Here is a 23,260-nt window from a genome sequence, read left to right as displayed (position 1 = left end):
AGTGTTCAAATTATGATGAGCCAAGCAAAGATTTGTAGCTAAACAAGAGAATTTGAAAGTACTGCATTGTGTCAAGCAATGACCATCTAACAACAGAACCTAATCAACACACCCAGATGTTCAAGGATGCTACCACTGCTGATCCCTCACTGTATGATGAAATACTCATTTCCCTGGATAGGTGAAGATCCAACAACACAACAAGCTTAACACCATCCAGGATTAAGTAGCTCACTTTACTGGCACCCCATCAACAATCATAAACATTCACTCCTTTCACCATGATGCACAGTGGCAGTAGTTTGCACCATCTACAAGATTTGCTGCGCATGTACAGAAGAAATTCACCAAGGCTCCTTAGACAGCACCTTCGAAATCCACAACTACCATCACACAGAAATACAAGAGCAGCAGATACATAGGAACACCAAAGTGCTTCACTTTGGAAGGTCAACTTTGAATGCAGAATGCAGTGTTCATGGCAGGATTCTTGGCAGTGTAGAGGTACTGAGAGATTTTGGGGTCCATATCCACAGATACCTCCAAGTTGCCACCCAGCTTAATAGGATTGTTAAGAAGAAGGAATATGGTTTTTTTGGCTTTCATTAGCAGAGGAATTGAGTTTAAGAGCCCAGAGGTTATGCTGCAGCTCTACAGAGCGCTGGTTAGACCACATTTCGAATATTGTGTTCAGTTCTGGTCACCTCATTATAGAAAAGATGTGGAAATTTTAGAGAGGATGCAGAGGATAATTATCAGGACTGGAGGGCATGTCTTAAGAAGAAAGACTGAGGGAGCTCGGGCTTTTCTCATTGGAGCGAAGAAGGATGAGCGATGACTTGATAACGGTGTACAGGATGACGACAGCCATGATGTGGAGGTGCCAGTATTGGACTGGGGTGGACAAAGTTAAAAATTGGGACAGTGGTTAGCATTGCTGCCTCACAGTGCTAGAGACCCAGGTTCAATTCCCGCCTCAGGCAACTGTCTGTGTGGAGTTTGCACATTCTCCCCATGTCTGCGTGGGTTTCCTCTGGGTGCTCTGGTTTCCTCCCACAGTCCAAAGATGTGCACATTAGGTAAATTGGCCATGCTAAATTGCCCGTGGTGTTAGGTGAAGGGGTAAATGTAGGGGAATGGGTCTGGGTGGGTTGCCCTTCGGAGGGTCGGTGTGGACTTGTTGGGCTAAAGGGCCTGTTTCCGCACCCTTAAGTAATCTAATCTAATCTAGAGGCAAAAGTAATCTAACCTAATCTAGAGGTTTATTTGGAAGTACTAGCTTTCAGAGCGCTGCTCCTTCATCAGGTAGAGGAATAGGGTAGGGAACTGGATCTGGGTGGGTTATTCTTTGGAGGGTCGGTGTGGACTATTGAAGGGCCTGTTTCCACACTGTAGGGTTTCTATTCTATTCAAGGTAGCTGAGGCATAGATAAAGTGGATAGCCAGAGAGTTTTTCCCAGGGTGGAAATGTCTTTCACGAGGGATCATAATTTTAAGGTGATTGGAGGAAGATTTAGGGAAGATGTCAGAGGTAGGTTCTTTGCAGAGAGTGGTGGGTTCGTGGAATGCACTGACAGCAGTGGTAGTAGTAGAGTCAGATACATTAGAGACATTTAAGGACTCTTGGATAGACGCATGGAAGATAGTACATTGAAGGGTATGGAAGTTAGTCTGATCTTAGAGTAGGATAAAAGGCTGGCACAACATAGAGGGTTGAAGGGTGTGTACTGTTCTATGGTCTATATCACCCACAACCTCCTCGCCAAGTCATACACCATCCTGATTTGCATTCCTTCAACGTTGCCTGGAGAAAAATCTGGAACTCTTATTCCTTCTAGCACATTAAGTGTTCACACACTCCAACAACTGAAGGCAGCTTACCACTACCATCTCAAAGTTAATTAGGAATGAGCAATAAATGCTGGCTTAGCAAGCAGCACATGTATCCCTTGAATAATTTTAAAAAAAAATGTTTCCTGCATCTCAAACTAGCTTACATTTTAAGACTTGTCGAGAGAGGAGGAGGAGAGGAGAGGAGAGGGGAAAGGAGAAGAGGGGAAGGGGGAAGAGGGGAAGGGGGAAGAGGGGAAGGGGGAAGAGGGGTGAGGACAAGGATTGGTGTTTAGAATGATGGTCTTTTCAGCCACTGTTCAAAATTTGGCATGGGAAAACGCAGCTGGCAGAAACCCCATCCTAATGTTCAGCAGCTTCAAATAGACAAGTCTGGCTATTCTTTAGCTAGTAATAGCAGCAATTTCTCATTAAAATATCCATTACAAAAATTCCACAGTAACTGCTGCATATAGAAGGTTCATTAGTTAGTCTAGCTGAAAATAACCTGAGCATTCTTTATCTACAAAACGATGTCAACGACTGACATCCCACTAGACTGCATTAGACAAATTCCTTTGAATTTGAAATCAATAAGGACAACTTAATGCTTGAAAAATTGATTTGAAGCACCTAAATGCAGATACTTAAGCTTTGACAGGACTAACATTACATTTTCTCCTTCCTAATACTTAAAGGAGTTATGATGAAATCAAATAAAAAACAGCTTCAGATTTATGTCAACCACAGATTTGGAGTGGGGAAGAATTGGTATACTGAAAGTGAGGGGGGAGATGTGGTCACAAGTTTTGCATTTCTTGTGGTTGCAGGAGAAGGTGCCGGGAGTGGAGGTTGGGTTGGTGGGGGGTGTGGATCTGACGAGGGAGTGGTCTTTCCAGAATGCTGACAGGGGTGGGGAGGGAAATATATCCTTGGTGGTGGGGTCTGTTTGGAGGTGGCAAAAATGACGAAGGATGATACGATGTATCTGGAGGTTGGTGGGGTGGTAGGTGAGGACCAGTGGGGTTCTGTCCTGGTGGCAATTGGAGGGGTGGGGTTCAAGGGCAGAGGAGCAGGAAGTGGAGGAGATGCGGTGGAGAGCATCGTCAACCACGTCTGAGGGGAAATTGCGATCTTTGAAGAAGGAGGCCATCTGGGTTGTTAGGTATTGGAATTGGTCATCCTGGGAGCAGATGCGGTGAAGGCGAAGGAATTGGGAATATGGGAAGGTGGTTTTACAGGGGACAGGGTGGGAGGAGGTGTAATCTAGGTAGCTGTGGGAGTCAGTCGGTTTACAGTAAACGTCCGTGTTGAGTCGGTCGTCCGAGATAGAAATGGAGAGGTAGCGGAGGAAAAGGTGGGTGGTGCCAGTGTAGCTGTGGAAGATGGACTGTTCCACATCGATGACTGTATCGGCGCTAGCTCGTGCTCCCACAAGGTTGAACAGTTCATCCACTTTACTAACACATTCCATCCCGACCTCAAATTTACCTGGACTGTCTCAGACTCCTCCTTCCCCTTCCTAGACCAACCTACCCACCCAACCGCCCCGTGGCTGAACACTTTAACTCCCCCTCCCACTCCGCCAAGGACATGCAGGTCCTTGGCCTCCTCCATCGCCAGACCATGGCAACACAACGCCCGGAGGAAGAGCGCCTCATCTTCCGCCTAGGAACCCTCCAACCACAAGGGATGAATGCAGATTTCTCCAGCTTTCTCATTTCCCCTCCCCCCATCTTTTCTCAGTCCCAACCCTCAGACTCAGCACCGCCTTCTTGACCTGCAATCTTCTTCCCGACCTCTCTGCCCCCACCCCCTCTCTGGCCTATCAACCTCATCTTAACCTCCTTCCACCTATCATATTCCCAACGCCCCTCCCCCAAGTCCCTCCTCCCTACTTTTTATCTTAGCCTGCTTGGCACACCCTCCTCATTCCTGAAGAAGGGCTTATGCCCGAAACGTCGATTCTCCTGTTCCTTTGATGCTGCCTGCACTTTTCCAGCAACACATTTTAAAACATTAGGTAAGACCCATGTATTTATTGCAAAATCATCAATACATTTTACTTTTGGCTCATCCAGTATGTTCAATTTAAGTTAAATCTTTAAGTTTTATAACAAAAGATAGTATTTTAATCGTGGGATAAAACACTTCAAAGTAAGATGCCAATTGTGCCTCTTAAGAATTGTTAGTATTTGTGTCATGTGAAGGTTTAGATCAATCTACTGAAAGTCTCAGAGTCAGGGACTAGGGGCAGGATTCCTCCAAAAGCAGGTGAAAATGAGCTAAACTATCAACCTGCATGGTGCATATCCAAGCTTCAAGTTACTAAACACTTGAACTATATGATCTGGCAAACTAGGCAAATAAAATATATTTTCTCGACAAAGGAATTCAAGAGGAAAACAAGATTCAAATTTCAGGTTACAATTCTCCAGAGAACATAAGAACAAGGCTGATGGGTCAAGGGCCAGAAAATGGGGTAGAATATTTGATGGACAAGATGGACCAAAAGGCTTCTTTTCAAGCAGTAAAAACTCTACGACACAACTATTGGAATGAGAGTTGGCCATGCATTCTCCTCTTAGATTTTGTGAGAGTATCTGCTTCCACCACTATCTCAGGCAACACATTCCACCCATCTACCATTCTCTAGGTAAAAATATCTCTCATATCTCCTGTAAACGACTTATTCCTCACTTTAAACCTATGCCCTGTGGTCTTAAACAAGTCTGCCGTGGGGATCTACACTGTCCATTCCCTCATAATTATGTATACCTCAGTCAGATCACCCCCCTCAGTCCACTCTGCTCCAAGGAAAACAGACCCAGATTTTCCAGTCTCCTCTCATATTTGAGGCTTTCCACCCCATGCAACATCCTCACGAACCTCCTCTGCGCCCTCTGCAGTACAATCATGTCTTTCCAATATTTTAGTGACCAGAGTCGCATACAGTATTCAATCAGTGGCCTGACCAACGTTTTATATAATTATAACAAGACTTTCTTGCTCCTGTATTCTGCAGCCTGGCTAATGAAGGCAAGCATCCTGTATGCCTTCTTTGCCATCCTGCCTACCTGTGCTGAAGACTTCAGGAATCTATGGAGTTGTATACTAAGGTACCTTTGCTCCTCAGTACTCCTTAAGGACCTTCCATTCATTGTGTATGTCCTCCTATTATACCTCCCGAAATGCATCACCTCGCAATTATCGGTATTCAACTCCATTCGCCATTATTCAGCCAATTTATCAACTAATCAATACCAGACTGTAGCCAGAGATCATCCTCCTCACTATCAACAATACCACCAATATTTATGTCATTCACAAACTTACTAATTCTACATCCACATCCAAGTTATTAATGCAAATAACAAACAGCAAAGGTCCTGGCACTGAACCCTGTGGTACACTACTGGTCACAGGCTTCCAATCACAAAAACAACCCTCCACCATCCCTTGTTGCCTCGTAATTGGAAGCTAATCTTCCGAATTGTTTTGGACCCCATGGGCTTTTTCCTTCTGGACTGGCCTTCCTTGTCAAAGGCCTTACTGAAGTCCATGTAAATCACATCAAATGCACCATCCTAATCAACATATTTAGTCACCTTTTCAAAAACCTCAATTAAATAGTCAGACAGAATCTCCCTCTAACAAATTAGTGCAGACTACCCCTGTTCAATCACTGCCTTTCCAGGTACTGATTAATACTGTCCTTCAAAACTTTTTCCAATATTTTTCCTACTACTGATGTCCTATCCCTACTGCCCTTCTTGAACATTAGCTATTCTCCCGCCAGCTGGCACTTCACCCGTGGCCAATGAGGTATTAAGTATCTCTGCCAGTGCCCCAGCAATCTCTTTCATTGCCTCCCATGGCAGCCAGGATACATCGCATCAGGTCCTGGGAGGTTGTGCACGTGCCCACCCATTAAAACTTTTCAGACCTCCTCCTTATTAATCTGAACGGGTTCTAGAACCTCACCATTCCAGCTGAAATCCCTGGCTACAATGTCTTTCCCTCCATGAATACAGATGAGAAATATTCATTTCAGACCTCACCTGCGTCCACTGGCTCCATGCTCAGGTTGCCCCTTTGGTCCCTAATAGGTTCCACACTTTTCCTGGTAATCCTCTTAAGTCTTAATATACTTATAAAATGTTTTAGGGGTTTCCCTTGATCCCATCTGCCAAAGATATTTTGTGGCCTCTCTTTGCCATCCCCATCTCCTCTTCAAGCAACTTTCTCTACTCCTTATATTTATGAAGTGTCGCCCATTAATATTCATTAAATATAGATTCTTTCATTTTCTTTACAAAACTGTCAATATCTCTTAATAATCTGGGTTCCCTGGATTCGCTGCCCTTGCTCTTCATTCTTAGAGGAACACAACGACCCTGAATTTTCAGTGCAGTGCTTTTTAGACTCCCATTTTCCAGATATAGATTTACCTACAAGTAGTTTCTCCCAGTCTATGCCACATCCTGTCTGATGATACTAAAACTTGCCTAACCCGAATTTAGATACTCAACTTTTATACTTTTAACAAAAATAACAATATTATCTATCAAGAAAAAAAAATCAAGGACTATATAATAGTAGACAAACATCAAAACCCCACAAAGAATTTATTGTTACTTCTACACCAAGGCTTCTTACGCAGGCTAGCCAATTTGCAACTGGCTGACTTCCAATGAATTTCTACATTACCACTATGAACTGAACTATTACTTAAACTTCAGAGCAAGCACAAGTTCCTTAAACTCTGTTTCCAGCAGTCTTGCAGTATTTATTTCACAAGAGGAGCTTAACACACCTGCCACCACACCAGAGTGTGTATACACACACACACACACACACAATCTGACTGACACACACACAATCTGACTGACTCCCTTCTGGATTTGTGTGTCTCTGATGCCTGGCAACTGCACTTTTTTCTTCTAACTTTGACTGTTTCACTTCAAGGGTTGTAAAATCTCATTAAAACAATGTGCATACACAAACAGACCTTCAGGCTTTCAGCACAAAGCACACAGGAACAACTCTAAAAACGAAACTAAAACCATGTCTCTCACTCTCACTTCTCGAGCCTGCTCCCTCATTCAACGTTGATATTGCTGATCACCTAACTCAGTACCCTGTTCACAGTACCCTTTGATCCCTTTAGCCCTAAGAAATATATCTAGCTCTTTCTTGAAAACATTCAATGCCTTAGTCTAAACCACTTTCTGTGCAGAATATTCTATAGGCTATAATCCTCTGGGTGAAGAATTTTCTCCTCCCCTCAGAGATAAATGGCCTAATCCATATCCTTAGACAGTCACCCTCTGGCTCTGGACACCTCAGCCATTGAGAACATTTATCTCTGCCTTTACCCTGTTAAGTCCTGTTAAAATTTTACAGGTTTCTTTGAGATCATCCCTCATTCTTTTAAACTCCAGTCTCTCTTAATAAGTCAGTCCTGCTACTGCAAGTCTTGTACAATGCAGCAAGATATCCTTGCTCTTGCAGATGAATCCTCTCAGTATGCCTTCTTCATCTTAGTCTCAGCAACTGGTAAACAAAGACACTGGATCTTGTTGCAAGTGTACCTTTCACAATCTATCACCATTCAGATTCTAGGCTGCCTTTCTAATCACAATTAAAATTAAACGTTTAAAAAAGTTATTTACAGGATGCGAGTGTCGTTGGCCAGGTCAGAATTTTTGCCCATGCTAAATTACCGTAAAAGTCAATTCATAACCACCTGCAAGGTTTCTCTTCCATCTCCCAAGGAGCCCCTTCTGATTTTTCATCCACACTGCTCACCATGCCATCATCAAAAAGCATGTTAATTTCCACATATATGCTGGTCTTATTACCAGTGGTTCTCAACCACTCTACTGCTTCCACTTTGTTACTCAGTTGACATCCAGTATTGGAACAGCAGAATTATCTCCCGACTAAGCACTGGCAAGACAAAACCCTTGTTTTCCATTCCTGCTGCAAACTCCACCCCCTAATTTCTAAAGGCAGAACCAGAATATTAGCAACCTTAGTGATATTTCTGGCCCAGTGGTGAGTTTCCATTATTACAATAGTATGCTTACATTTCCATAACACTGTCTAGTTCTGCCCAATCCCAACACCTATTGTGCAGGTGAACACTGTCATGCTTTTATTCGACTAACTTGACTGTTTTAAGGCTCTCCAGATGGTTCCTCATTTTCCACTGTGAATTAACTAGAGGTCATTCTGTCCCCTTCATACTAAGTCTCGCTCATCCATGACTCCTGGGGCTTACGGACTTCCATTCAAAATTTTTTTTCGTGCATGCAAACGAAAATAATTCACCTGAAATCGTCAAAATTACATTTTGAGGATATTCTTATTTATCACCCAAAGCAATATACCCATATGGACAGAAACACATTGCCTAAACATTAAAAATGTTGGAAGATTTTATAAAATATTTCAGATCGCTAGTCCTGCTGCAGTCATATAACTTTCTTGCTCCTGTATTCTGCAGCCTGGCTAATGAAGGCAAGCATCCTGTATGCCTTCTTTGCCATCCTGCCTACCTGTGCTGAAGACTTCAGGAATCTATGGAGTTGTATACTAAGGTACCTTTGCTCCTCAGTACTCCTTAAGGACCTTCCATTCATTGTGTATGTCCTCCTATTATACCTCCCGAAATGCATCACCTCGCAATTATCGGTATTCAACTCCATTCGCCATTATTCAGCCAATTTATCAACTAATCAGTGGCACAGTGGTTAGCACTACTGCCTCACAGCGCCAGAGACCTGGGTTCAATTCCCGCCTCAGGCGACTGACTGTGTGGAGTTTGCACATTCTCCCAGTGTCTGCGTGGGTTTCCTCCGGGTGCTCCGGTTTCCTCCCACACTCCAAAGATGTGCAGGTCAGGTGAATTGGCCATGCTAAACTGCCCGTAGTGTTAGGTAAGGGGTAGATGTAGGGGTATGGGTGGGTTGCGCTTTGGCGGGGCGGTGTGGACTTGTTGGGCCGAAGGGCCTGTTTCCACACTGTAAGTAATCTAATCTAAATCTAAATTAATAGTACAATGTTTAAATTTCAACCAAATTCCAAAGATAAATGTTTTCTAACCTTGAATATTTCTGGTTCCTTTATGTCCAGAGGTTCTGTAGTTAGATGTTCAAAATGAAGCCTTCTCTGTGACTGTTGATAGCCCTTCGACTTTCTTGGTACTACCAGCCAAACAACACCAATTGCTATCATAAATCCACAGCAAATGCCTAGGAATAAACCACTTAAATAACTTGGCAGAGGGAGTACTAAATAGGAATATACAAGAATCGCATAGAGTAATAAAGTCTTAACTGGAACTTCAAGTTGCTGTTCTTCAGACTCAGTTTCACTTTGACTCAATAGTTTACTTTCACTTTCAATTGCTTCTTTTCTAGTTAGAGGTTCTAAAGCTTTGTTCACAACGATCTCTTCATCAGGTTCTATCTCAAATTTGTCAAGGTATAAGTCACAGTATTCATCATCGTCCTTGCTGGCAAGTACAGAAAGTGAGCATTTTTCTAAACCTAGAGATGATGCTTTCAAAGAAACCTCCTTTGTGGTCCCCTGAGCGTTCTTAGTGTCCCCGTCTTTTGATGACTCATCCAGGGGCTTGGAACTATTTGTATTTGGAATTGAATCTTTTGTTGAATAGTCCCCATCAGAGTCATATTCTTCTTCTTTAATGCTATAGTTGTTGTTGCTTTCCAAATGTCCATTTAAACTAGCGAGAGTGGAAAGTTCTGTTGCACTGGATGATAAAGCCTTATGTCGAAGACTACTGGTCTCATCACCAATGATCTTGTTTAAAAGTTGAAAAGGTTCATAAATAACCTCTGAGAGTCGTCTTTTAGTGTCTTCAATTCTTGCCTCCACTTCTGTTACTTTAAAAAAAGACCTACCTTCTGATGGTGAGGTGATTGGGGAAGAAGGTGCAGTCTTAGAATCTCCACCGGTGACACGAGGTTGAGTAAACTGTTTGAAGAGATGTAAATTTATTCGAGAATCAGAGGTCCTAAATGGGACAGATTCAGATTCTTGCTTTGATGTGTCCGTTGACAGAGATTTAACTAGTGTTTTCATTAAGTGCCTTGTCGTCAGAGGGGTTGTGGCTTCTTTTGGTTCTACCTCTGTTGAAAGAGATTTAACTAAACTCGAGAATGGCTTTGTGCTCGTCAATGAAGATGAAGGGACAACAGATTGCACAACAGATTTAGGTGCAGAATCAAATGTAGAAGCAGAAATTGCAGTTCCCACCTCTGAAGGCAAAGTGGTCGAAACTAACAGCTGAGCTGGTAATGAGAATAATGGCAATTCAGTAGCATTATTAGTAAGTGATGCAGAAGGCACCATTGCTGATGTTTCCAATGGTTCTGAAGAGGTAATTGTTAATGCTGAAGATGAAATGGCAACAGTAACTGAAGTTGATGCCGGTGACATATTTGATGAGGTAGCACGCTCCGATAAAAGTTGGCCACCATGTTCACAAGTACTTTCTTTTTCTTTTAGTCCTGGTACAAAACTTTGGTCTTCATGAAGAATCATAGAGGAATCTTTAAATTCTTCTTCTTCCTCCTCTTCCTCTTCTTTACCAAAGGCAGAAAAGTGTATAGTGATGGTCTCTCGAGAAATGGATCGCTGAACCTGCACTTTTGGTGATGACGATATAGAACTTGCTCTTTCTGCATAGCTACTGCTCTGACTTGTCATTGCAGTCTCGCGTACGTATCACAATCTGAAAACAATGAGAAATTAATAAATTACAATCTTTGCAAAAGAAACGCATAATACACGTTCAACTTTGGTTCTCATTTGCAAGTTGATTTCTACCAATCTTTAGAATTTCTATCTTTTAACCTGTAACTGAGTCACTTTAAAGCAAAATAGTAGCAGTACCAAATAAAAGTGTAGCAGTGGAGCACTGGAATAACCACAATATATTAGAAATAATTTTGGAATACATTCCAATTTGTTCATATTGCAGTAATATTCAACAGTGGGATAACCTAAGGTAGGAAAACCCTGGAACCTCAAAATGCTGAATTTGTGCATCAGTAGTGCTAAATACCTTTCTTTAAATCATTATTTTCACTTATGATAAACTATTCCATTTATCTTCATAGAGAAACTAAGTTAGCAAATATGTATATATTTTTATTTGTCAAATAGATTGCCATTCACCATATTTTCTGTAAAATCGTTTTTATGGAGGAATTCTGCAAAACTAATGTCCCTTTATTGGTTCCTTCTCTCCAATTAGCAAACCTCCCCACTATTTTAAGTTTAAATTTCAATCAACTAGCCTAATTATAGCTTTTATGTCTGTATGAAACAATGAATAGAAATAGAGTTCCATTTAGTTTTCCAGCTAGTTCAATGATAATTCATTTTCAGCATGTGCTCAACAGGGACTAGTTCCCTGTTGGCAACTCAACATTCCGGGGTAAAGAATGTTTAGGAGAGACAGTACAGAATGCAAAAGAGGAGGTCGACCGCACTATTAATTAAGAAGTCAGTTACTGCAGTAAGGAGGAACAACATCTTGGAAAGATCTTCAAATGAGGCTTTGTGGGTAGAATTCAGGTATAAAAGGGTGGGGGGGTCACATTGCCCCAAGTGTATTATCAGGCCTCAAACAGCAGTCAATTGAGGAACAGATATGTTGGCAAATCACTGAAAGATGCAAAAATAGTAATAACAGGGTAACTATATTAGGAATTTCAGCTTCCATTACATTAATTGAAATCGTCATAGTGCAAAGGCTTTAGAAGGGGGACAATTTCTTGAAGTGTACGCAAAAGTGCTTTTTATACTAACATGTAGAAGGTCCAACAAAGGACTGCACTGTGCTAGACCTAATTCCAGTGAATGAAATGGACAGGTGTTCAAGGTGGCAGTGGAGGAGCATTTTAAATGATAGTGACCACAACACCATACAATTTAACAAAAACAGAAGTTCCTAGAAAAGCTCAGCAGATCTGGCAGCACCTGTGAAGAAAAATTAAAGTAAATGGACAGTCACTGGACCCGAAACATTAACTTTGATTTCTCTTCATAAATGCTACCAGACCTGCTGAACTTTTCGAGCAACTTGTTTTTGTTTCTGACTTACAACATCTGCAGTTTTTTTGGTTTTTATTTACTGTACAATTTAAATTGGTTATGAAACAGAAAAATGATGATCTTTAAAAACGTTTTGGACAAGGGGAAAGCAGATTTTATTAAAATAGCAATATCTGGCCATAGAATCTAAAGCAGAACATTTGGAGGGTGGACAGACGTTCAAAAAGGAGGCGGGGGTGAGTACAGGCCCAACACGTTCTCTTTAGGATGTAGGACAACAAGTCCAGAAAATGATGGCAGTCTAAGAATTTTCGGGACAGGATAAGAAGGAAAAGAGAAGCTTTTAGCAGGTTAAAAGGAAGCAAAGGCCACATGGGAGGTGCTAACTCCTGCTCCAAACTGTTCTTTTACCTTTTTTAAAGGATTTGAGTGCTTGAGATGTGCTTCCACACAGGGGGAGCTGATAGCCTGGTCATATAATCGCTAATCTATTAATCCAAAAATTCAGCTGATGCTCTGGCGACCTGGTTCAAATCCCGCTATGGCAGATGTTGGAATTTGAATTTTAAAAATTTGGATAAAAGAATCTACTGATGACCATGAAATCATTGTTGTCAGTTCACTAATGTCCTTCAGAGAAGGAAATCTGCTATTCTCACCTGGTCTGGCATACACGGGATTCCAGACCCACAGTGATGTGGTTGACTCACAGTTGCCCTTTGAAACGGCCTAGCAAGATATTCAGTTGCACTAATCACTACAAAGTCTCAAAGAAATGAAACCAAATGGATCAAATGGCATCGACCTTGGTGCCAGAAAAGACAAGGAAAGAAACAGCCCTGTTGACCTTGCAAAGCCCTCCTCACTAACATCTGGGGTGAGTGCCAAAATTGGGAGAACTGTCTCACACACTAGTTAAGCAACAGTTCAACACAGTCATACTCATGGAATCATACCATACAGACAACGTCCTAGAGAGCACCGTCACTATCGCTGGACATGTCCTGACCCACCAGCAATATAGACCCAGCAGAGATGGCTGCACACCAGGAGGGAGATGCCCTGGGAGTCCTCAACATTGACTCCCGGACCCCATAACGTCTCATGGCTTCAAGTTAAACATGGGCAAGGAAACCTCCTGCCGATTACTACATACTGTTCTCCCTCGGCTGATGAATCAGTACTCCTCCATGTTGGACAACACTTGGGGGAAGACACTGAGGATGGCAAGGGCACAAAATGTACTCTGGCTGGGGGATTTCAACATTCACCATCAAGAGTGGCTCCACAGGAGAACAACGAATCAAGCTGGTCAGATCCTAAAGGACATAACTGCCAGATTATTCTGCAGCAGGCGGTGTGGGGACTGACAAGAGGGAAAAACTTTCTTAACCTCGTCCGTTCCCATCTGCCAGCTGGATGACAGTTTCAGTAAGAGCAATCATCACACAGTCCTTGTGGAGACGAAGTCCTACCTTCACAGTGAGAATAACTTCCATAATGTTGTGTGGCACTATCACCATGCTAATTGGAACAGACTTGAAACAGACCTACAACTCAAGACTAGGCATCTATGAGGCACTGTGGGCCATCAGCAACAGAACTGCAATCCAGCACATTCTGTAATCCTGGTTTAATGGAGAGTACAGGAGGGCATGCCAGGATCAGCACCAGGCACAGCTGAAGATAAGGTGTCAATCTGGTGAAGCCACCAAACAGGATTACTTGCATGCCAAATAGCATGTCAGCAAGTGCTAGACAGAGCTAAGCAATCCCACAACCAACAGATCAGATCTGAGCTCTGAGTCCTGCCACATCCAGTAGTGAATGGTGTTGGATGATTAAACAACTCACTGGTGGAGGCAGTTGCACAAACACTCACTTCCTCAATGATGGAAGAGCCCAGTACATTAGTGCAAAAGACAAGTCTTAAGTATTTTCAGCGATCTTCAGCCAGAAGTGCCGAGTGGATAATCCATCTCGGCCTCCTCTAGTGGTCCCCGTATTATTGATACCAGCCTTCAGCCAAATTAATTCACCCCACGTGAGGTCAAGAAATGGCTGAAGACATTGGATACTGTAAAGGTCAGAGGCATCTGGCAATAGTACTGAAGACTTGTGCGCTGAGCCAAGCTCTTCTAGCACATTTACAACTGGCATCTATCTGACAATGTGGTAAAGTGCGCAAGAATATCCTGTACATAAAAAGCAGGACAAGTCCCACCCAGCCGAATACCGTCCCATCAGTCTACTCTCAATCATCAATAAAGTGATGGAAAGTGTCATCAACAGTGCTATCAAGCAGAACCTGGTCAGCAATAACCTGCTCAGTGACACCAAATGTGGGTTCTGCCAGGGCCACTCAGCTCCTGACCTCATTACAGCCTTGGTTCAAACATGGACTAAAGAGCTGAATTCCAGAGGTGAGGAGAGAGTGACAGCTCTCAGCATCAAGGCTGTATTTAACTGAGTATGGCTTCAAGGAACCCAAACAAAACTGGAATCAATAGGTGTCAGGGGGAAAACTCTCCAGTGGTTGGAGTCATACCTGACACACAGGAAGATGGTCGTGGTTGGAGGTCAGTCACCTCAGCTCCAGGACATCTCTGCAAAAGCTTCGCCAAGTAGTGTACAAGGCCCAACGATCTTCAGCCACTTCATCAATGACCTTCCCTCCATCATAAAACCAGAAGTGGGGATGTTCACCGATGATTGCAAAATGTTCAGCAACATTCACAACTCCTCAGATAACTGAAGAGTCCATGTTCAAATGCAACAAGATCTGGACAATATTCAGGCTTGGACTAATAAGTGACAAGTAACATTCATGCCACACAAATGCAAGGCTATGACCATCCCCACTAAGAGCCAATCTAAACAGTGCCCCTTGACAGTCAATAGTGTTAACATCACTGAATCCCCCACTATCAACATCCTGGGCGTTATCATTGACCAGAAACTCAACTGGACTCACCACATAAACAACAGTGGCTACAAGAACAGGTCAGTGGCTAATAATACCAGACTGTCCAGAGCCTTGCACCATCTACAAGGCACAAGTCAGGAGTGTGATGGAATACTCCCTGCTTGTCTGGATGAGTGCAGCTCCAAGAAGCTTGATACCATCTAAGACAAACCAGTTCGCTTGACTGGCACTACATCCACAAGCATCCACTCCCTTCACCACCAATGGTATCTACAAGATGCTCTGCAGAAATTCACCAAAGATCCATAAGGCAGCACCTTCCAAATCCACAACCACTTCCACCTGGAAGGACAAGGGCATCAGCTACATGGGAATACCACCACCTTCAATTCCCCTCCAAACCACTCACCATCCTGACCTGGAAATACATTGCTGTTCCTTCAGTTGCTGGGCCAAAATCTTGGCATTCCCTCCCCAGTGGCATTGTAGTCAAGCCACAGCAGATGGACTGCAGAAGCTCAAAGTGGCAGCTCAACACCACCTTCTCAAGGGCAACTAGGAACAGGCAATAAATCCTGGCCAACAGCCATGCCCATATCCCACAAATGAGTAAAAGAAAAGTAGCTCACCACGTAGTTATTATTCATATAAGCACTGAAAATAAAGGATCAATAAGCTGCAGAAAGACATGATGTGCTTTGGTCACTTAATCTTGCTTCCAAGAATGGGTAAATAGTGATCAGGAGTGGAAAAACTGATTGGCTAACATTCAAATCCTTAACAGATAGATTCACAAAAGAATTCAGTTTCCTACTGCAACTGTCATGGTTAGAATCAGCTAACTCAGCACAGACTGAGGATTGAAAATGGTCCTCTAGTCTAAACAGAGCAAGTCTCAAATTAATTAAAGTAACAGATTCTTGAGAATGATACTCATTTCAAGCATGGATTTTTTAAAAACTCTGCATTGTTTTTACATTGGTCTGAAAAGTCAGAAGATGATAAAAATTCTTTCTACACAAGTGGTTATTTACATTTAACAATTTTTTAAAAATCTGTAACTGAAGTAGGACAGCTTATTCCAACATAGCTGTTTTTTGTCTCATTTGAAAGCTGTACCCTCTATTTTCCCCACAACAGGGAACAATAAATTCAGACAAATAGCTGCCTGCCATTCACCTGGATTGATCTGAAAATTCTTTAGAAAGTCTAAGTCACTGGATTAAACTTACTTACAACATCAAGACACTGAAGTAAATAAGTTAATAGAATTTATATCATTTACTGTTTATACAATTGTCATTGTTTGCGGTCAATAAATAAAAAAAGTTCTTTACAGATAATTCATATTCAGAATAGTAGAGTCCAAAATGGATTTTTACCACATTTAGTCTTTGTTTTTGAACCACATGTAAAGGCCACAACATTTTATTTTCCTGTACTTTTGATTGAATGGAAAAAGGATCATTTAAAACCAAGGAATGTGGAAGGGATTTATGCACTTTTTAAAAGCAAGATTCCAAAATTCATTTTAAGTGGCACTTACATTGCTGCTCTGTTCAATCAACTGGCAAAACTGGTTGCTGATAGGATGCCAACAGGATGTGGAGAACGTGAAATTCAGCTGACAACAAGAAACTGATTGGTTTGTGGAATGGTGAGCAGCTGTCAATAACAAAAGCCTTCAGCTAACCAATAAGTCTGTAATTGGGTTCCTAGGTAGGGGAATAGCTTGTGGGTATGAACGATACTGCCAAGTGTTTTCAGAACTCCAGCAGGGGGAGCCAAAGAAAATACCAAAAGCCTGAAGAAAGCCAGATGCTGTCAGCTGTTGCTTTTAACCAATTCATCAGAAACTTTATGAACCAGACACTCTGTGCCTCCTGCATCAAATGGAAAAATACCTGGAGAAGAAGGTTGAAGAAAAGCAAGCCCGGCAAAGGAAAAGGATCATCAACGAAACCTGTGGACAGGAGTCACTGAATTGCCTTCATAGATTTTTTTTTCTCTCCACCCTTAAAAGCAATAACTTTTCAGCTCTCCATGTGTGTATGCATAGGGTTAGTTTTATACGGGGGCTCAAGTTTTAAATAGTTGTTACATATTATTTACCAGCAACTAAAATCTATTTGTAATAAATACCAACTTTTTGTTAAGTACAGAAACTTGGTCACTGTTTTCTGATTGCCTGGGTCTGAACAGACAGGTAAATTGAGGAACTTATGCATACTTTTGTAAAATTTTTAACTTTTTGACAACTCTGGAAATAGAGGACTCAACTTCCAGCATGCTACCTCAGTGAGGCATGAAAGGAGTTTAATATTTACAATTCTCCAGTCATAAAGTGAGTTGTAAGCACATGCAGATTTAGTCTAAATCATCCATGCCAATCAGATATCCTAAATTAATCTAGTCCCATTTGCCAATATTTGACCCATGTCCCTTTAAACCCTTCCTACTCATGTACATATTCAGATGCCTTTCAAATGCTGAAATTGTAACAGCTTCCACCACTTCCTCTGGCAGCTTGTTCCACACACACATCACCCTCTGCGTGAAAACGTTATCCCTCAGGTACCTTTTAAATCTTTCACTCTTACCTTAAATCTAAGTCCTCTAGTTTTGGACTCCACAACCCTGAGAAAAAGACTTTGGCTATTCACCCTATCCACGCCTCTCATAATTTTATAAATTATATAAATTTTACAAACCTCCATAAGGTAGCCCCACAGTCTATTACACTCCAGGGAAAATAGCCTGTGCCCATTCAGCTTTTCCCTTGAGCTCAAATCCTCCAAACCTGGCAACACACTTGTAAATATTTTCTGAACCCTTTCAAGTTTAACAACATCTTTTCTAGAGCAGGGAGACCAGAATTTAAAGCAGTATCCAAAAGTTGCTTAACCAATGTTCTGTACAGCCACAATATGATATCTCAACTCCTGTATTCAATGCACTGACCAATAAAAGCAAGCATCTGACCAATAAATGGCTTATTTACTGTCCTGTCTACCTACAACTCCACTTTCAAGGAACTAAGGACCTGCTCCCCAAGGTTTCTTTGTTCAGCGACGCTCCCCAGGATCTTACTGTTAAGTGTGTGTATATATAAAGTCCTGCCCTGATTTGTCTTACCAATATGCAACACCTCTTACTTATCTAAACTAAACTCCATCTGCCACACTTCAGCCCATCAGCTTATCTGACCAAGGTTCCATTGTACTCAGAGACCTTCTTCACTTTCCACTACACTTCCAATTTTCTTTGGCACCATGTCCAAATCCAAGAAGAAATGAAAGATTATCGGCAAAGCTTCTGTTATCTCCACCCTAAATCCCTCAGCAACCCAGGATACATCACAATTGGACCAGGTGACTTGTTAATTTTGAATGATGTCAAGCTAAATAGTTTGTACTTTTAATTTTATTTTAATATTATCCAGTCTCTTTAGACCTTCTTCCTTTATAGCAACAGTAGCTCTTACAAACCTGCAGAATATTTCCAGTAACTTTTAAAAATTAATTTCTTCCGTTATGACAATATAGCTGTTCAAAATACTGTGTAGTACCTAACTGGCTCACCATTCCTTTGATTAAAAATATAAAAGTTAAATAGTAAGTAAAAATTTTGTTACCAGTTAATCTCTATTTATCTTTGTCCTTACATCCTTTTTCAAATTCCCCAAGTGCAATCTGCATTCTGCCTTATTTTCTGTACTGACATTTCTGAAAACAACTAAATTTTCTTATCTGTAACTTCTATTTCTTTTAGTCATCCAGAAGGTCTAGCTTTCATTGCACCATTCTTTTCCATTTATAGAAATATGTTTAGCTTACATCACCTTTGATTTTGCATTGTCCCCTTTCATAACTACTTTAAACCTAATTATCTTGTGATCACTATTCATAGACAGTCATCCACCACAACACACTCACTATGCTTTACTCCATTCCCCAAATCTAGGTCCACCACTGCTTCCTTGTGCGTTGGTTCAGAAACGCACTAATAAAGGAAGTTCTCCTACAAACATTCACCCTTTCCTTTACTCTGCAAACTTCCACAGAGAGTTCAGATTTTGATCAATGAAATCCCATACTATTTAATAATTCTAATAGCTGCCTACAGATTTGTTTGACTCGTTCCCTTAGTCAGCCAGAAATGTTGTAGCTCCAAAGATGACAGTAGAAAACTATGTTCCCTATCTTTGCCAATGTCAACTATAAAACGAAACATGCATACCTAGTAGAAGAGACACAGCACTCCATCCATTCCACCCAGGAATTCCTAAAAATCATCAAAAACACCAGAATAGAGGAAGATGAAACAATGATCTCATTCGACGTAACAGCACTGTTCACCTCCATCAACATCGACCTGGCAAAAGAAACATTTACCACACTTTCAGAACAGACCATCACACACACCCCAACCACCAATCACATTACCAACAAAAACATCATGAAGCTAGTGGACCTGTGCCTCACCACCCACTTCACCTTCAACAACATAATCTACAAACAAACCAACGGCACACCCATGGGAACTCCGCTATCAGGATTCATAACAGAAGTGGTAATGCAAAGACTAGAACAAACAGCCCTACCAACCATCAACCCAAAAATAAAATCTGGGTCTGCTACATAGATGACACCTTTGTCACCACAAAACAAGATAGAAGAGACATTTAACATCATCAACAACACCCTCACAGGCATAAAGTTCACCAAGGAGGAAGAAACCGACAACAAACTCGCATTCCTGGACATCACAGTTGGAAGAATGGACAACGGAGAACTACAAACCCGCATATACAGATAACCAACAAACATTGACTAAATACTTAACTACACCACCAACCATCCCAACACACACAAACAAAGCTGTATCAGAACATTATTCCAATGAGTCACATCACATTGCAGCAGAGACGAACTTCGGAAAGCAGAGGAGAACCACCTATACAAAAGTATTCAAAAAGAACAGATACTCAAAAAATACAGTCTGCAGATTCCTCAAGAACAAACCACAACAAGCAGACCAAACACAGCCAGAAACCCTAACCACCTTACCATACATCAAAGAAGTTTCAGAAATGACAGCCAGACTACTAAGACCCCTCGGAATCCTAGTAGCACACAAACCCACCAACACTCTCAAACAAAAACTAACAACCTTAAAAGACCCAGTATAACCCATGGACAAAACCAAAAAATTCCATGCAAGGACTACCAGAAACACTACGTAGGACAAACAAGAAGAAAGTTAGCCACCAGGATACACGAACACCAGCTAGCCACAAAAAGACACGACCCTCTCTCCCTCGTAGCCCTACACACGGAGGAAAAAAAACATCATTTCGACTGGGACAGGCTAAGCAAAGACATGCCAGAGAATTCCTAGAGGCCTGGCACTCCAACCACAACGCCATAAACAAACACATAGATCTAGATACCATCTATCAACCACTCAGAAAACGAACAGGAAATGACATCACCACAAACCCCTGGAACCCCATCCAGGAGAAAGATATAAATAGAAAGCAGGAGACAACAGCTTCGCTTCATTTGGAGGTCGCCACTGATGATGTTACCTAGCCAGGTAATGAAACGTCTGGATATCAAACCTACAGCTCAGCGAGCAAACCTACACCCTGAAACATGCATATATAGCAGTTTTCAATTCTTAGCACAAATTTCCTAAGAGTTATTTGTGTTAAATTTACATAATACAGCAACTCCAAACACCGCTTTCCCTCCCTCCCACATTCTCTGTTCACAAAATCTTACATGCTTCTCTCTTTACTCAGGCACAGAACGAGTCACATTTCCACATTCTCAAAGTTCAAATTGCTCAGCATTGTCACATTAGGTATAATGTCATGATTCTTGGAGTACAAGTAAATGATTAACAGGAAAGGAAAATAATGAATAAAACTAAAACAGGAAGGTGGATCTAATAGAGTTTTTTGATTTTCAGATCTGGGTGACAACTGAAAGGTAATATATTCGTCTATACAAATGAGGGAGACTTTAACTATTATGAACAAGGCACACATTCAGGATTTTCAAAATAAAAAAGCAAATTAGGGTAAGTATGTTCATTCAATGGGTTACAATAAGATACAAGTGGCTACTGAATGAGAGACATCATAATTCAAATATTTTAAAAAGCATATACATGGAGTTAAGAAATAGGAAGAGAAATTAGATAAAACAGTTTCACAGCTAACACCAACAAAAGTATCAAGGTCTTTCTCAGAGCAACCCCGTCCCCCACCCTGGTCAAAAAAAGTCGAGGTTCAAATCCCATCTGTACTAGAAGACTTTCAAAGATATTTTTCATCCTCCTGTCCATACGCTTTATGACACACTACTGAAGGTGGGATTTGAAACTGGTTCATTACTGAGCCACAAGACCCCTTCCTTTAACCCTTCCAAACAGGATGATTGAAACAAAGGAGTTTAAAAAATTACCAATTCAGTTGCATCCTCAAACAAACATTTCACAGCAGCTATTTGTGTGATGTAATTAAATGTATTGGATGCAAAGGCAAAAAGATTGGTGAAGCTCAAAAGTTTCTGTTTTGAAATGGCACTTTTACTCAGTGATTCCAATTTAATAAGTAAAATCAGATCGTAAGAATGTACAGACGTTTTGAGTAATATAATCACAATATCAGCATTTGGTTGCCGTCATAATGTTTGATCCAATTTGAGACAGCTTTTCCATTGATTTCAAAATGAGGCAGATCAGGGGGCCAGAATTGCAAAACTTAATAATGACTCTGCTATTTTGCTACTATACCTGCCAGGGTTTTTAAGGAGAAATACTGTCATAAAAGGGTCAAATGAAAATGACAACACATAGTTACATTTAAAAATTGAACTTTCCCATCTGATCTCAGTGCTTAAAGTTTATCGCCTCTTAATTGCTCTCCCCAAAGAATAAAATATCAATATAACACTTAAATAGTCTTAAATTTGCCATTTTTGTTCCTTGTATATGCACTACCTTACCTCCAAATTCATAACAACATTCAAGAATAAACAATTAAATGATGACATAGGTTGTGGTTGATCGTTTAGTGATGTTATTACGAGACAATTAGTCAAAAGACTCTGATAATATTCTGGGAAACTGTGTTCAAATCCCATTGTGGCAAATGATGAAACCTGAATTCAATAAAAATTTAAAATTCAGAATCTAATGATGATGATCACAAAATCACTGTTGATGATTGGAAAAACCCATTTGGTTCACTAATGTTCTTCAAAGAAAGAAACTGCCATCCTTACTTGGTCAGGCCTACATATGATTGTGGTTGACTCTTAAGTGTCGCTGCATAATTAGAGATGGACAGCAAATGCTGGTCTAGCCAGTGACACCCAAATCCCATGAACAAATAATTAAAAAATCACAAGGGGAGGTGGTGTACTGGTAATACCATTGGGCCTGACATAGGAACAAATCCCACAACAGCAGCTATTGGAATTTAAACTCAATTGACATGTCTTGAATTAAATGTCAGTCTAACTGTGAACACATGGGAAAGAAATCTACCATCTTTACAAGGTTGTGACTCAAAAACCAAAGTAATGTGGTTGACTCATGAGTCCTATGAAATGCATAGCAAGCCACTCAGTGTTAAGTCTAAGAAAAGGAATTAAATCAGATGGACTTTGGCATCAACCTAGGCACTGGAAACAACAACAGCTAACCCAGCTCTGTCAACTCTGTTAAGTCCTCATCACTATCATCCTCGGGTTTGTGCCAAAATCAAGAAAGCTGACAGCACGGTTGGGAAATGTGACCCTGTCCTCACTAATTTAGCTCACACAGATGCAACTGTCCATGACAGTATCAGTAGATGTGACCAAAGCACAGCCCTCATTGATACTAAGCCCCATCGTCTCACAGTGTGATTGAGTTACCCCTTTTAGCTCAATGGTACTGTCTTCACTGTACTGTGTGGCAGTACCATTGAGCTAAACGGGGTAGAGATCTTGAACAGCCTCTAGCAATTCGAAACTGGGAATCCATGAGGCACTGTGGGTTGTCAGTAATGGAACTGTATTTGATCACAATCTGTAACTTCATGGCCAGCATATTCACCTCCCAACCCCACATTCCTTCAATGAAGAATGCAGAAGGGCATGCCAAAAGCAGCAGCAGGCATACCTAAAAATAAGAAAACAACCAGGTAAAGCTATCACATGTTGAACAGTAGAAGCAGTATATGATAGACAGAGCTAAGTAATCACACCAACAATCATAGAATCCCTACATTGAAGAAGGAGGCCATTCGGCTCATTGAGTCCACACCGCCCCTCCGAAGAGCAGCCCAACCGGACCCAGAACCCCTATTCAATCTCTATAACCCTGCATGTTCTATGGCTAATCCATGTAGTCTGC

General features: G+C 41.3%; 1 protein-coding gene across 3 annotated transcripts in view; it reads right to left on the bottom strand.

Annotated features, from left to right (window-relative positions):
• Positions 1 to 23,260, bottom strand: part of tex2 (testis expressed 2) — a 141,358-nt gene that overhangs the window by 74,962 nt on the left and 43,136 nt on the right. For 2 of the 3 annotated variants that reach the window (XM_072558895.1, XM_072558896.1), the window contains exon 2: positions 8,941 to 10,594. In XM_072558895.1, coding sequence (XP_072414996.1) covers positions 8,941 to 10,569 — 1,629 coding nt within the window. In that variant the 5' untranslated portion in view covers positions 10,570 to 10,594. Of the gene's footprint in view, positions 1 to 8,940; positions 10,595 to 19,087; positions 19,214 to 23,260 lie in introns of those variants that run through there. The other variant, XM_072558894.1, reaches the window with a different exon arrangement.

The sequence above is a fragment of the Chiloscyllium punctatum genome, chromosome 39, assembly GCF_047496795.1.
Source record: "Chiloscyllium punctatum isolate Juve2018m chromosome 39, sChiPun1.3, whole genome shotgun sequence".
Taxonomy (NCBI): Eukaryota; Metazoa; Chordata; class Chondrichthyes; order Orectolobiformes; family Hemiscylliidae; genus Chiloscyllium; species Chiloscyllium punctatum.
Note: the sequence above shows the minus strand (reverse complement) of the source record. Positions and strands in the feature narration are given on the sequence as shown.